The sequence below is a fragment of the Nyctereutes procyonoides genome, unplaced genomic scaffold (assembly GCF_905146905.1).
Source record: "Nyctereutes procyonoides isolate TBG_1078 unplaced genomic scaffold, NYPRO_anot_genome, whole genome shotgun sequence".
In the NCBI taxonomy this organism is placed as follows: Eukaryota; Metazoa; Chordata; class Mammalia; order Carnivora; family Canidae; genus Nyctereutes; species Nyctereutes procyonoides.
In genome coordinates, this window is record NW_026575047.1 from 46,229,623 (window position 1) to 46,245,038 (window position 15,416).

The 15,416-nt window shown below is 37.0% G+C and overlaps 1 protein-coding gene across 6 annotated transcripts in view; it reads left to right on the forward strand.

Annotated features, from left to right (window-relative positions):
• The window catches only part of MCTP2 (multiple C2 and transmembrane domain containing 2), a 241,253-nt gene that overhangs the window by 209,189 nt on the left and 16,648 nt on the right, over positions 1 to 15,416 (forward strand). For all 6 annotated transcript variants that reach the window (XM_055326554.1, XM_055326553.1, XM_055326557.1 and 3 more), the window contains one exon: positions 10,972 to 11,081. In XM_055326554.1, coding sequence (XP_055182529.1) covers positions 10,972 to 11,081 — 110 coding nt within the window. The remainder of the gene's footprint in view (positions 1 to 10,971; positions 11,082 to 15,416) is intronic.

Sequence of the window (15,416 nt, forward strand, 5' to 3'; positions counted from 1 at the left end):
CTCAGGAAAGGTCACGCAAAGCAATAATATCTTGTTTTCATTGCAGAAGGTATAAATACTTGCATTAGAGTTTCTTTCTTTTTCCAGCCCAACAAGTGCTTACATAGAATATTTCAGTATTTACTATTAACATCAGCAAGCAGAAATCATTAAAAAAAAGATCCTATTGCTATAATATAAAGAAACTGCTCTGTAAAGCCTGCATTGTGAGTTGGTGTGTCTTTAACTCAGCTGTCAGAAATAGGACTTGAATGATCTGTTCTAGGATGATCAATGAGTGCACAATTGTCTTACAGTGTTTGGGGGGAAAATTGCCCTTCTCTATCAGTTGTGGGTGAAAAACAGATATGGATGTTTTTCTTTGAGAAAATAAACATCTAATGCATTTTTGTGAATCAATTGTGGAGCATTTTATAATGAAAGGGTACAGATGAATATTATATCTCTGTGTTCTTTTTTTTTAATAATTTTTATTGGTGTTCAATTTACCAACATACAGAATAACACCCAGTGCTCATCCCGTCAAGTGTCCCCCTCAGTGCCCGTCACCCATTCACCCCCACCCCCTGCCCTCCTCCCCTTCCACCACCCCTAGTTCATTTCCCAGAGTTAGGAGTCTTTATGTTCTGTCTCCCTTTCTGATATTTCCCACACATTTCTTCTCTCTTCCCTTATATTCCCTTTCACTATTATTCATATTCCCCAAATGAATGAGAACATACACTGTTTGTCCTTCTCCGATTGACTTACTTCACTCAGCGTAATACCCTCCAGTTCCATCCACGTTGAAGCAAATGGTGGGTATTTGTCGTTTCTAATGGCTGAGTAATATTCCATTGAATACATAAACCACATCTTCTTTATCCATTCATCTTTCGATGGGCACCGAGGCTCCTTCCACAGTTTGGCTATTGTGGACATGGCTGCTAGAAACATCGGGGTGCAGGTGTCCCGGCGTTTCATTGCATCTGAATCTTTGGGGTAAATCCCTAACAGTGCAATTGCTGGGTCGTAGGGCAGGTCTATTTTTAACTCTTTGAGGAACCTCCACATAGTTTTCCAGAGTGGCTGCACCAGTTCACATTCCCACCAACAGTGTAAGAGGGTCCCCTTTTCTCCGCATCCTCTCCAACATTTGTGGTTTCCTGCCTATATCTCTGTGTTCTTTTCACAAATTAGGATGTCATCATTAAAATTTAAGTACATTTTAAACCAACAATTTCAGTTTAACATAGTTTCCATTCTCCAAACTGGATTGTCCCCTGATCCCAGGCAGAACCTTCTTAGGGAGAGAGGCATGTTGCATATGTATTTAGAAGGAGTTTTTGCTGTAATATAATCTGCAGAGTCCTTTGAATGGACTAGGCCCATGATGCGGCCCATGATGCCTCATTCCCTGTGTCTTCTTATTCCAGAGAGAGAGATGATCTATAGTGTCCCAACCAGGGGAGACCTTCATGTTTGGAGGAAGTTTTCTTACAATCTCGTAGTACTTTGGTTTATGATTCCTTTGCACCATCTTAAGAATGGTCTCAAACACAGCAAATTGGTTTGATTAGTGATTTTTTTAACCTATTAATGGAGCAGTGGTACTTTAAAATGATAAAGTGTGGTAATTTTAAGAAAATACAAAGTTGGACAATATCTTTGAAAGGTTAGCAATAGTTGAATATACACACACACACAGGGCATAGGCAATCTATATACAGGGCATATTGTAGAGGACGTGTTTAAGGATAATTTTCAGAGAGAGAAAGTAAATGGTTGCTCTGATTTAACTCCTTTTAATTTGATTTAATGTGATTTTTAGTGATGAAGTGATTTAATTGCTATAATTTCTACCATGCCATCTTACTTTCAAGACTTTAATATTAAAATGGATTCTAGCCAACTCTTAATCATCAGTTTATGCATGTTTTGAATGAGAAGGGATTGGCTTCTCTATTTCATGCAGTCTTTTCTCTGACACATTGACTTGCTTAAATTTTTCTTTTAAATGCAAGCCCCCATTCTTAAAAAAAAATGTATTGGCTTCATTATCTTTTAAAGTCATCCAGAAATGTCATTAACCTGACCCTTTGAACCATTATTTATCCCACTAGTATCAGGCTCACTAATATTCCTAATACTTGTGTATTTTCTTTTTGATTTCTATGGCAAGGATTATACTTAGTGTGTTATTCCCAAATATTGTGAAATATGATATACCAGGCTATAAATTAGATGGATTATCTATCCTTCTATTAGTTTATGTACAGTCTAACAGAATACAGGCAGAGGCTCTGGTTTTATGGACTATACTGTGTCTAGATATTTCTTATTGCCTAAAATGTTTATATCATGCTAATGTAGAATACTTTGAATATTGTATTTCTATTATCCACAGGTCATTGTTTTTCTGAGGATAGTAGCTGTTCTTCTTACCTTCTGTAATGAAATCCTCTCTGTTCCCTTGTGGTTTGCCCTAAATCCGGATTACCCAGTGAGTTTGCAATGTAATTGATAGGTAAAGACCCTTCTCTTTTCTCAAGGGAAAAGTAATAATATAAGTAATAAAGGAAGCAAAGGTAATAATATAAAACAAGATTACTTTGAGTATTAGCTAAATAATTCCATTTATAAAATAATTAATATTTGTGGAGGGTTTATTATTTGAAGACTATTTCTGTATACTTTAGCTCATCCAGTATTCAAAATAACCATTAAATTTGATATTATTTTCCCCATCTACAAATTAAGGGAAACTAGATAGGATAGTAGCAAAACTCAAATCCAGTTCTGACCTAAATCAGATTTATTTTTGACCATGCCACCCTGTCCTGAAGGAAACGTGCCATTAATTTATCAGTTCATTTTTCTGCATTGTATATTTGTGGAACATTTTATAATGAAAGGGAGTGTTTTCTCCATCTCCAAGCCTCTGTAGGTAAAAAGATTAAAACTGTAAACATGATCCTCTAAGTAAATAATCAGAGTATAGCATAGTTGCTACTTTCATTAAAGTCTGTACACTAGGTTGGGCAGAGAAGAGGAAGTGTGTGTGTGAATCAGGAATGCTGACAGAGGTGATGTTGCTGCTGAATCTTAAGGTAATAAGAATTACTTGTTGCACTGCTTGACTGCACTAATGTTCTATCTCCTGCCCTTCTCACTCCCTACCTCAAAGAAAACTAAAAGACACACATAGAAACATCAGCAACTGCAGCTCATTGTGTGTTTAGCCACAGTAGTTACAGAGAACTACCTCCATATTTATAGAAAACCACTAGCCCTGTTTGCTCTGGGGTGGCATGCATGCATCTGTCAATTGGCCTAGAGAAACCAATCTTCCTAGGGCTAAATTCCAAATAATTATTTTAGACAGTTTCCAATTTTTCATTTGTGTTTTATCAACATCATCTTCTTGATGTTGTTCATTCTTTTACTTTTTTCAGCCCTTCTACATAATACCAGATGAGATTCTTGTTGCAAGCCAAAAAGAAAGACAAACATGTTGGTAAATACCAGTAACTGTGGAAGTGCTTTCTGTAATGAATAGAGTTTAAAAACCACTTAGAAATGATATTGATTTAAAATCTGATCTGTTTTATATTCATTTCCATAAGCAAAAGTATACTTGAGAAAGAAGTAGTCTCCTGAGAAAATACAGAATTTTACCCCCATTGAAAGAGCATACACCATAGAGTAGATGCTGTGTGTGTGTATACACACGAGTGTGCACATGCACATGTGCCAGCGTGCTTGCACACAGACCCACCCCACATCTCATGGGAAGAAGTCCTAAAGGAGGTTCCCAGTACAGCCAGGCTTCACAAGGAACACTTTTTAATCTCATCTATCAGAAATACTGCTTCTTATGCTTTGCTATGACAGATACTACTGAGGTTTGGGGTTTTCTGTTGTTGTGTGTGTTTTTTTTTTCCCATGCTAAATTCCACTGAATCGATTTCTGGTGTTTATAACTTTAAGTTTTCAAATTATTGGCTTTTTTTTTAATACTCTGTAGGATAAAACAGACCAAACATACTCCCATTGAAAGTCCAAAAGTTGTATTTTTGTGTCTTTCTTCTAGATGGCTGAAATTATTGGAAAGGTCTTGAGACAGAATTTTGCGTTGATCCCTTTTGGAGACACTTTCCATTCTGTGACAAATATTACTCAATTTTTAAACATGTCAAAAAGGATTTTTTCTGACATGGTCAATTTTGGGGACTGTCTCCTGGCTTTGCTTAGGTAATTAATAGAGGAACGAGGATTTTTTCCTAAATCAGAACATGTAGGAAAGATTTAAAGTAACATACTGATTATATAATTAATTCCAAGTTGTAAATTCATTTTGATGGTGTGAATTCTCTCCCAGAGGCTCCAAGCTGGTTTATTGCACCTACAGTGCTATAGTCATTGGAGCCTTGGGGGTGTGGGGGTGGGAACAAGGCCTGGAGAAGGATGGATTTGCCTCCTGATTTATTTTTGGTTTTGCTTATAAAGAAAGCACATAATATGTGCTTAATTTGACTGCATACAGACTTAGCCAAAACTCGAGTTTATTTTTCTCACATTTTATAAACAAATGGGCAATGAAGTAAAAGGTGATCTTACATCCATCTCTGGTATGATAATATGCATCTTTAGGTTTCAGAGATGGAGTTTGTTATCATTTTTCTTACAGTGAGTGCCAGTCTTTCTTTCTGTATGTCAGAAAACAAAGGATTCTTAGGAAATTGGAATTCTATCTCTGATAAGTTCATGCTCTCATCTCTCTTCCATTATGTTGTGATGCATGCTTTATCACAAAGTAGACCCTAAATCATGTGAATTGACTTACACCTCGTTGGTTTTTCAAGTTTGTAATAAGAAGTAAAATCCATTCTTTCTCAAATGCAGGGCTCTAAAAGTGCAGTACATATAGTTGTTCACAATTTTTTGTTCATTTGTTTAATCACACCAGTGGCCCCCACTCTTTTTTATTACACATTTCCCTCTATAAATCAGAAGCCTCCTATGTTAAGGAAACACATGAGCACATGTGATAACAGTTCTGTCTTTCTGAATGGATCTCTGTTACTCTTCCCAGGCAATTTGGTAGCAGCAGCAGATGTAATGTTGTGTTTGCTAAACTGTTATCACCACATTCCATGGTTCAATCTGAGACGTGTAAATAAAGCCAGCATGATGCAGATAAAACTGCCAGATGATCTTTCATACAACGCAGGGCAACATGAGTAGACTTGTCTTGGAAGATCATTGCTTTCAAAACTTAACCCCAGTATTCTTTAAACTAGACCAAAGGTTATTCATTCTTTTATCTCTTTGCATTCTCAAAAGGAAGGGACTTATATTTATGAAGTGCCCAAAGTGTACCAAGTCCTTTACATATCTTATGATACGAATGATATTTAATTCTTCAAACACTCAATTGGGAAAAGATTAGGCTCTCCCTTTTCCCAGATAGTAAAATGGGGATTCAGAATGGGTAAGGAATTTGCCATGATCACAAAACTGGTTAATGGCAAGTTAGAGTTGAACCCAGTTCTCTCCGACCCCTAGCTGGTTATTTACAAAATGGGTAGGCCTGGTTAGAGCTGATAAGTCTCATGGTTGGTTGGTCTGTTTGTTTTTCTTGTAACTTTTCACCTTTTGGTGCAAATAATCCCTGATTACCCCAGCTCTTAAATATAAGAATGGAAAGAAATATTTTTGAAATATTTTCAAATGGCATCTTTAACATCTCCTCTCATGAGTATTGGGCAAAATAATGCTGGAAAGAAAAAGTAAGTAGCAATATGTAACTGAATGTGGTATCTCAAAATTATATATTCTGTGGTACAGAAAGAAAACAGAAACCCACAGACATCAAAGAAGCAAATGCCAAAAAAGAACAAGTGTGAACTGAATCCCTACCTTGTGAAATGGTCACTAGACACTAGAGCTTGCCTTTTTTTTTTTTTTTAAGGGACTTCTTGTAATGGAGACACACTTGCTCTGGAATCCTATGCTACATGTCCCTATTTGCCCAGAAAATTTCCATTCACTGTTTTCTCCCCATTTTGTTTAAGTACTAAATATTGTACTTAATATTTACATTCAAATACACTGGAATAAATTACTTAGACTTGTATTCTGCTTCTGCCATGGTTTTTACTAATAGCCCAGGGGTTACATGTGCAGTGACCAGAGATCTCATTGTCACCAGGTTAAATCCAGCAAGCAATCAGGGATAACCCATTAATTTTCCTGATACTTTTCAGGGGCAAAGTCACTAAAACCTAGCTTTAAAGGAAAGCTTGTGGATGGTCGTTGAAAAAGTACTTTCAGATGAGTTCACCCCTTCTTGCAAGTTGTGGAGAAGCATCTGATACTTCCACCCCAATCAGCCATGTGGCATACCAGCCTATTGGGGCATAGCAATTACCAAATCTATAGGATGCATAATGTTTCCAAACTGTCAATTCTGGTGGAGTTAGTGGGAAAGATGAAAAATTACAGGGTAAATGTATGTTAAATATATGCAGAATTTAAAAAGTCTATGGATAATAGAATAAGTAGTAGTCTGAACACTTTTAATATGTTTTGTTTCACTCATTCCAATGAGTAAATCTTCACTTTTTTCCTTACTGTTTGATAAAACTTTTTCAGTGACTAAATCATAAAGTAGAGTTCATGTTTAAGAATAATCAAGTAATAATATTCTATTTCTCAAGATAATTATTGATGAGCTAACTGATAGATATGTGTTTACATTTCTTGTCCATCCCCTGGGGCCATGATCATATCATCTGTGTGTGTAAACTTAAGTTACAAATTTGCTTAAAGAGTCTTCAACAGCTAGCAGTTACTTTAAGAAAACTATTTCTGGAAACATGCTTTTATTTGTGTAGCCAAAACATTTTGTTTACATATCTCTCTGTGGAGTATGGCTTTTCTTTGAAATAAAATGACTGTTCTACATTTATCTGGTTTTTCATTCCAAGGTTTCATTGTACATGTATGAAAAATGGCAAGATGGCTCTTATTATGTTGACTCCAATAGTGCCAACATGTAAAAAAAAAATCATGGGTGGAGTCAAATGGTGGCAGTCTTACCTGGGTGCCATCAAATGATTCAAACAGAATATCAAATAAATTAATTGTAAAATTGTTCTGAGTTTTTTCAACCGATATATGGAACTAAAATAAAGCTTCTGCTAGTTTTACAAATGGTAACATTCTGACATAGGAATGCCATTGTAAATTTAGTTGAAACATTTAGCATTAATTAAGAATTATTTAATTTTGTAGGAATAGTATCAATGCAAACTTGGATGGAGGACAGCATCATGGCTAATAAGACATTGTTACAAAACAAAGGAGTCTATGAGGCAGAAGTGTACTTGGGATTGGCTACAGTGCCCTGATTATCCATGATTGTGTACAAATGATAATGCTTCACTGATTGACTAGAAGCTGAAGTGTCTACACTTACATTTTATGTATACAGTGTTGGGTAGCAACAACAAACTTTTTGTGGCAAAGATGTGTCAAATATAAAAAATACACTTCAGTGTGACAATGTATACTGTTTTTGCTGCTGGTCACCAATTTGAGTTTAGGAATGTTTGAACCTTTGAAGAGCTCTTAGTCAACTTAAACATTTCCCAAAGCTATTGAACTCTTGTGAAAAAAGAAATCTATTTTTTTGTTGCATTTGGGTCACAATCAGTTGGAAATGTTTGTTTATTTGTTTGTTTGTTTGTTTATTTATTTATTTATTTATTTATATTAGAGAGAGAGAGAGAGACAGAACTTGAGCATGAGCAGGGGGGAGGGGGAGAGGGAGAAGCAGACCCCCACAGATGGGAGCCTGATGCCAGCTCCATCCCAGGACCCTGAGATCATGACCTGAGCCAAAGGTAGATGCTTAACTGACTCAGCTACCCAGGTGTGCCTCAGTTGGAAATTTGTAATCAAAATCTTTGACGACTGGAATACTAAGTAACTTCATCTCTAAAAGCTTTTGTGAGTGGAAGTGAATTTTAAAAGAACTGGCAAAAAAGACACTGCATTTTTTCTCTCAGAAAAGCAAGGAATATTCATCACAAAGTAAACTATGATATTAAATGCTGTGCCCGGTTCAGTGTTTAATTATGAAGCTATCCTTTGGGATAACTCAATTTGTGTGTGTGTGGGGGGGGGGGACTTTTGATTTTTAACAGAATAAATACCTGTTTTACCCAAGAATTAAAGGTAATTGAAAAACCATTTATTTATAAGCATAAATTTTGTGAAACACCAAATGAATTAAGGATACAACTTACTTGAAGCTTTGTCCTGAAAAAATGTTTAACAGAATAAGTGCATATGAATGATTACAAAGATATACAATGCCCTTGAAAATATTTGGGCTGATATATATATATAAATATTTAAAAATTAAAATTGATAATTTTCTCCATGTAACACATATTTGGTGTGAGTTTCAAGGTACCTTAGTGCCTGTAGAGATAGTATATTCATAATTAAAATTATGATCCACAGTAGAGTCAATTAAAGGTGTCAATTTAATGGCTACTAAGTGCAATTCTGAAGATGATTAAGAACAATTTTATGAAATATGTAAAAAGATGGTTTTAAAAAGTACATTCTTTTGAAAAGTATCCTCACCTGGGATTATAAACATATATAACTAGGAAACCAGTTAAATATGTGAATCTGTAGCACAAATAATAATCCTTTATGTATCATTTAAAAATGTTCACAGAACATAAGTGTTTCATTTTAATATACATAAAACATGCCTTTTAAAAATTTTGAAGTAACGTACTTGTAAAAATAAAATGAAATAATTATGTGGATCCGCCAATATGATTAAATCAAGTTGATAGTTAATAGATATTTTAAAATTATGTGATTCTGATTACGTTCACTCTTCAAATTACTATCCTGTTAGCCTAGATATGGTGGGACCTTTTGCCTTGTTTTTGAATATTAAATATGCAAATTAAAACATCAAGTACATCAAAAAGTAAATGGACATTGTGACAATAATTTATTATTTTGATATACTAAACTTATACTTTCTTCATGACCAGAACCTCAGCATTTGGGTGTTTCATTAGGGGGGTGGGGGGAACACACATACACACACACACACACACACACACACACACGGTCAATGGAATGAGGATATTTTTATGAAGTTGAGCCACGTGGAAATTTGAGTCATCTTCCAAGAAATTGTTTTGACCTAAAGTCTATGCTGCTGAAAAGAAGAAGCTACTTTTGCCCTTTGGGTCAAACTCCCTGGTGCTTTCAAATCCTCCATTATAAACATGAATACTTATGTAGCAGACAGAGATGGGTTTTCACCATTGTGCCCATTAATAGATGTTGCTGAGCATGAATTAGGTTGCTCTGGCAGCATATCTAATTTTTAATGCAAGCTGCTTGAAGAATTACAGAGTAAGGGAAATAAGGAATTTTAAATTGCAGTGAAAATCTAAAAATGCCTTGCTAGTTTGAGGTAGCAAGAAGACACAAAAAGCCTGCCTTCTCCTTCTATACGAATGCTTAGATTAAGGAGTTCAGCGCTTAATGGTAAGGTTTTCTTCAAACCATCCCTGCACCCTTTACTAAGGAGGGGGTGGAGGTGGTACATTCTAACCTTTGCGCTCTCTGTGGTCTGTTTCTGCCAAGTAGCTTCATAAACAAGGACAGGTGTGAGAAGGGAAGTTTGTGGTTTCCTGACATCTCTGCCATATTGATTATTCTTAAAATGATCTCTCTCTCTCTTTTTAAAGATTTTATTTATTTGAGAGAGAGAGAGACAGAGATAGCAGCAGAGAGCACAAGCAGAGAGGAGAGGGAAAACCTCCCTCAGCAGGGAGCATGACTCAGAGCTTGATCCCAAGACCCTGAGATCATGACCCAAAGCAAAGGCAGATGCATAACCAACTGAGCCACCCAGGTGCCCTAAATGTTCTCTTCAGTTTAGAAGGTTTTGCTCCATAATTTAGTGCAGTTATAACTCAAGTAAAATTCTAGATAGAGAAAAATTTGAGGTTTTAGGTATTATATATTAGATGTTGTGGCTACAATGACCCAGACAGGCAAGAGCTGAGAAGATATTAGCTAAATCCCAGTTACAGTAGAGTTCCCAGGGAGGTAAAATATGGCAGAATATAAGAAATTGTGTAAAAATACCAGTCATTATAGAATCATCTTTTCTCCAACATTTGAGTAATTTCTAAATTATTTTTATAAGCATTAGCTGCCTAACATGCTAAAACACACTTGAGATTTTTTTATAAACAAAGTAAGGACAATATTCTTAGAAGGCTGAATTCTGTTACACATGACAAATTGGAGACTGAGGAAGATGAACTTGTGTTTGCTTCTACCTCATGAAGGAAAAGCCAGTCAATCATTGGACATCCTCCCAGGGAATAACCTGTGTAAGATGCAATCTCCAGCAGTGACTATGGAGTCTGCCTACAGGTGCCTACCCTGTTTCTGAGGTGTTTGCCAAAGGATAACTGAAATGTACCTCAGACTTGCAGTGGGGTTTAAAACATGACTAGAAATGCAGCAGAGTTTGACAAAGAAGCCACGGTACTAGGAAACATATCACCTGGATTTCCAACATACCATGTTGTCACCTGCTTGAAACATTTCTGAAGGACTGTGAGGGACGGGGGTAAGGTGAGCTGGCAAGTAACCGTGTGAAGCCAGACAGAAAATCAGGGTCAGCCAGATGGATGGGGTTGCCAAGTCCTCTGAGAGAAGCTGTAGCTTTCGTAGAGAAGAATGGTTGTGTCTGAATGAGTGGGCAACACAGTTCTTTGGAGTCAATAAATACTTTAAATTGTGAAAAAAGGTGATTTGTCTCTTGGAGTCATTCTGTTGATAATAACTTATTATAATGGTATATGAATTTCTATAGCAAGATGATACAAATGAAGTGATTGAGCTAAATCTTGCTTTTATGTTTCCTAGGAATCTGAAAAAAAAGGGTTAATTGAAAGAATCTATATGGTACAGGATATTGTTTCAACTGTTCAGAACATCTTGGAGGAAATGGCTTCTTTTGGAGAAAGAATTAAAAAGTAAGTTCTACATTTGTGTTGTATTTGAAGCAGAGCTGGTATCATTGAGGACAGTGGAGGTTAGAGGGTGGGGAGGGCAGGGATCAGTACATGCGAAAACAAAACAAAACAAAAAAACAAAAGCTACAGTGTTGGAGAAACCGTATTTATATTTGTTGTTTTGTTCTTTGGGCTTGTCAGCTTCACAGTTGGGTAGTGCTTTGGAACCGGGGTGACCATATGGCCAATTCACACCAATTGCCCCAGCATAATTATTTCACTCTCAAAAGTATCCTGGTTTGGGTGATAAATGATAGATTAAGAAAAAAGGAGTATCCTATTCAGAAATAAATAGGGTAGCAAATATACTCTCAAGTTGCTGTTTTCAACTGAAACATAGAACACAGTAAATGCTTTCTTTCTCAACTTACCAATGAATAATATATAGCTAGTAGCATCGTGGATGCAAAAATGTGAAGTTAATTCATCACATTCTTGGGTGTCTGAGGGGTCAACAGACTTCTTTTATGAGAGGCAGTGAATAAATATTTTCATTTGTGGATCACAACTACTCAACTCTGTTAAGTATAAAAGCAGGCATCATTCATTTAGGTATCAAATGAATGACTGTGATATGTGTTCTAACAAAGGTTTATTTACAAAAACAGGTGGCAGGCTAGAGTTGACTAAAATCCAACCCATAGCTTCCCACTTCCCACCTTAGGTCACAAGGACTAAATCTCTGATGTAGTCTCAGTTGAGAAAGACCCTATGATTCATATTTACTTTGTTTTAAACATCATGAACTCTGTGTAATTTGTTCTTTACTTGGTACCAATGAACAGAGCATTTTTTAATATTTTTTCTTTTAATTTTAAACTTATTTCCTCTTTTGAATCTAAAATATGTCAAGTTCTTTCTAAAGATTAATACTTTTTTTCTTATTTTATTGTCCATGATAGTTTCTTTTTTTTTAAGATTTTATTTATTTATTCATGAGAGACAGAGAGAGAGAGAGAGAGAGAGAGAGAGGCAGGCTCCATGCAGGGAGCCCGTCGTGGGACTCGATCCCGGGTCTCCAGATCACACCCTGGGCTGAAGGCAGTGCTAAACCACTGAGCCACCTGGGCTGCCCTCCATGATAGTTTCTTTAAGTAAAGAAGATAACATTTAGAAATTGCATGGGTAGGGATGCCTAGGTGGTACCGTAAGTTAAGCATCTGACTCTTGATTTCAGCTCAGATCATGATCTAAAGGTCCTGAGATCAAGCCCCAATTTGGGCTTTGGGCTCATTGCTGAGCCTACTTGCTATTCTCTCTCACCCTTTCACCCTTTCTCTCTGCTCTTCTCACTTGTATGCACATGCTTGTGCTCTCTCTCTTTCTCTCTCTCTCTCTCTCAAATAAATAAATCTTAAAAAAAAAGAAAGAAAGAAATTGCATGGGTAAAGAGGAAATTAAATTAGAACTAACAGCCAAGGGAAAGTTTTCTGTATTAAGATGCAGGGGAATCAGTAAATTATAACATCAGGAAATATAAATAGCTAATATGGAACTTTGTATGGATACTGATCTTTCTCAGATTATCAAATCCAGTTGCTCTGGAGTGACCATTTATTATTGGCATGCTAAATGTATTTTGTTTATAAAATAAGCTATTAATAATCTTTAAAAAATTGTAAATTTTACTGAATTTACATGCTACTATTCCTGTTATTAATGTCTTTGAAGAAAAACTAAAGAGCAGGAGGATTTTTGCTTACGTATATTAATGCCTACTTGCTTTTTCTAGATTTCACAGAAACCGACAAATGATTTCTGAAGTTACCTTCAAAATTGTTTAATAAAGGCCTTCAATAAAGACCTAAATGACAATAGGAAACAGTCAAATAATGAGGAGGGCGTTACACTTCTTCCTTCATTAACTCTTTATGTCTCTGAGTGTCAGGCACTGATCTGGTCTAAGAATGAGAAATATTCCATAGAGCCATGATAATAGTAACATCAGCTCATGTTATATGCCAGCCAGACACTGTTGTAAACCCTTCACACATAGTAATTTCTTTAAGAAGTTGCTGGCTGGAATCAGAGTAAATGATTCCCACAAGCATATGGATTAAGGATTGTTAATGTACCCATTTTACAGATTAGGAAATGGAATCACAGAGTAATAAACTCTGTAGCTTAAGGTCAAGGTCACACAACTAGTGAGTAAAGAAGCCTAGATTTGAAGCTGCCCTCACTACGACACCAGCATGTCATTTTCCTCTAGGGATCTATTTTCCAGTGAGGGAGAACAGCAATAAGAATTAGAATTCAGTTGCATTGATGCAAGATAGAGAGAAGACAGGGTGTCAGGAGTGGTCTGACCAGCCCAGAAAAGGGATATGGGGGAGAGAAAGCCAGGGGACAGTTCTGAAGGAGGGACATCTTATCAGCGTGTCTGATCATGGGAAGAGATAGTTGAGCAAAGAGTTAATGAATGGGGACTGCAGTAAGTGGGACTTGTGCAAAGGTTCAAAGCCCAAGTCTGTGCTAGATACTGGGAGATGTAAGGGTTTCAGTATGTCTATGAGGTAGTGGAGGGTAGTGGCAGTGCTTAGAGATGAGGCCGGTCATACAGGACCTTGAGTGGATGGAAAAAGGCCATGAAAAAAAAATTGGATGAGGGACATTCTGGCAGCAAGAAGGATAAGAGGATGTGGAGTGGGGGCAAGAACTGAGGAAGGAAGGTCGTGTTGTTTGGTAAAACTGTCTCCACACTTGAAGGTCTCTAACAGACAAATGGGGCTGTTGTGCCATTGATAATGGCCAAGGAAACATGTCTGATGACAGCAGAAGGCAGGGAGATTGAAACAGGCCCCCATCTCTCCAGTGCGTCTGAGGGACAGCTGTGTTGGGCACAGCTGTGGTGGCCATGTCTGAGACGTATTTTCAGCCATGAACAGAGTACTGTTCTGCCCAGCTGCAGCACAGGAAGGAAGGCTCATAAGGCTCCACTCCTATTAATTCTTTGGCCATTCATTACTACAGTGATCTGAAAGTTCCTGCTGGGCATTCAAGTGGGGTGGCATGTGTAACTCTGTTGGAATTCCATTGTAATTCAGTGGTGAAGGACCAGGAAAACTTTTCCCCAAAATCTGGCAACTAGTAAATGAGTGAGCTTTCATGAAACACTCAGAGCAAGGCTTTCCAGTTACTGACCCAGAAGACCCCAATTGTATTGCATTTACACGGCACAAGCTAAATCTTCTTTTTCTCCCCTTTACTTTCTCTAGTTACCGCCTCTCATATTTTACAAATTTCAAATGTGTGTATATAACAGACCCAAAGCATTTACTGAATGTGTAGCATCTATATTATCTCAGACAGCAGGCTGGATGGTCAGAGGGTGCTATATTTCATATGTCCTCTCCTTATGGAATGTTGGCTTCAACACTTGTATCTTTGAGTGGTTAGGGAAGTCTCACAGAGGAGGAGATAATCAGAAACCTAAGACAGGGAAATCATTCCTGCAAATGTTCCAGAGTAAGGTCTGGAAGGCACATTCATCAGAAGTAGAACTTCTCTGGATGGGAAGGATGTTGAGAAATACTAGGCAGTAAAGATGAGGAGGAAGGTGAGTGCATCTTGAATCACAGTGAGGACATGAGGAGTGATAGACTGACACACCTGGTGTTTACTCTGAGAGTAATATGTCAAAAGGAACAAAGAATGAAGGCAGAAAGACCAAGGAAAAGGCCAGACACAAGGTGTGAGGAACAGGTTCACCAGCTAGTGTAGAAACCATGCCTCATGAACAAAAGCATCATGTGGGGTTCATTACAAAAGAATAATCTGTAGATTATATGATCAGTCATTTCTGTTTCCATGAGTAGAAGAGTCAGAAGATTTCATTTGTGCTACCTTGGGAAGTGAGGAAAATCAAAGCTCCATGGGCATAAAGGTCAACTAGCAGGACACCCATTTGGGGGAAGAACTATAGAATGGAGCCCTTTACCTTTACCAGTTGTGGTCACAATAATTTTTTGTTTAGTGCTTTGGAACTTTGAAAATGATATTCTTAGGACATGTCAGTAAGCCTGAATGGTTGAATGAAGGAAGGGGATTCGTTGAATTTTTTCCACTAATTAAAGGTTTGGCTCATTTGTCTCATTACTGTTCATGTCAGGTATTCCTTTCTTAGGAACTCAGGGAGCTCTTCAGTCAAGAAAACTAGGGAAGCCTGTGCAAATGTATAACAAAGTGTTTGATTTTGAGATGGAAAGCTTAGATTTACCAGGGTTTTTTAACTTTGGATGTTCTCTGGAAACCAGCCCAAGATATTCCATGTTAATGGAGAGAAGGTCTAGTAAA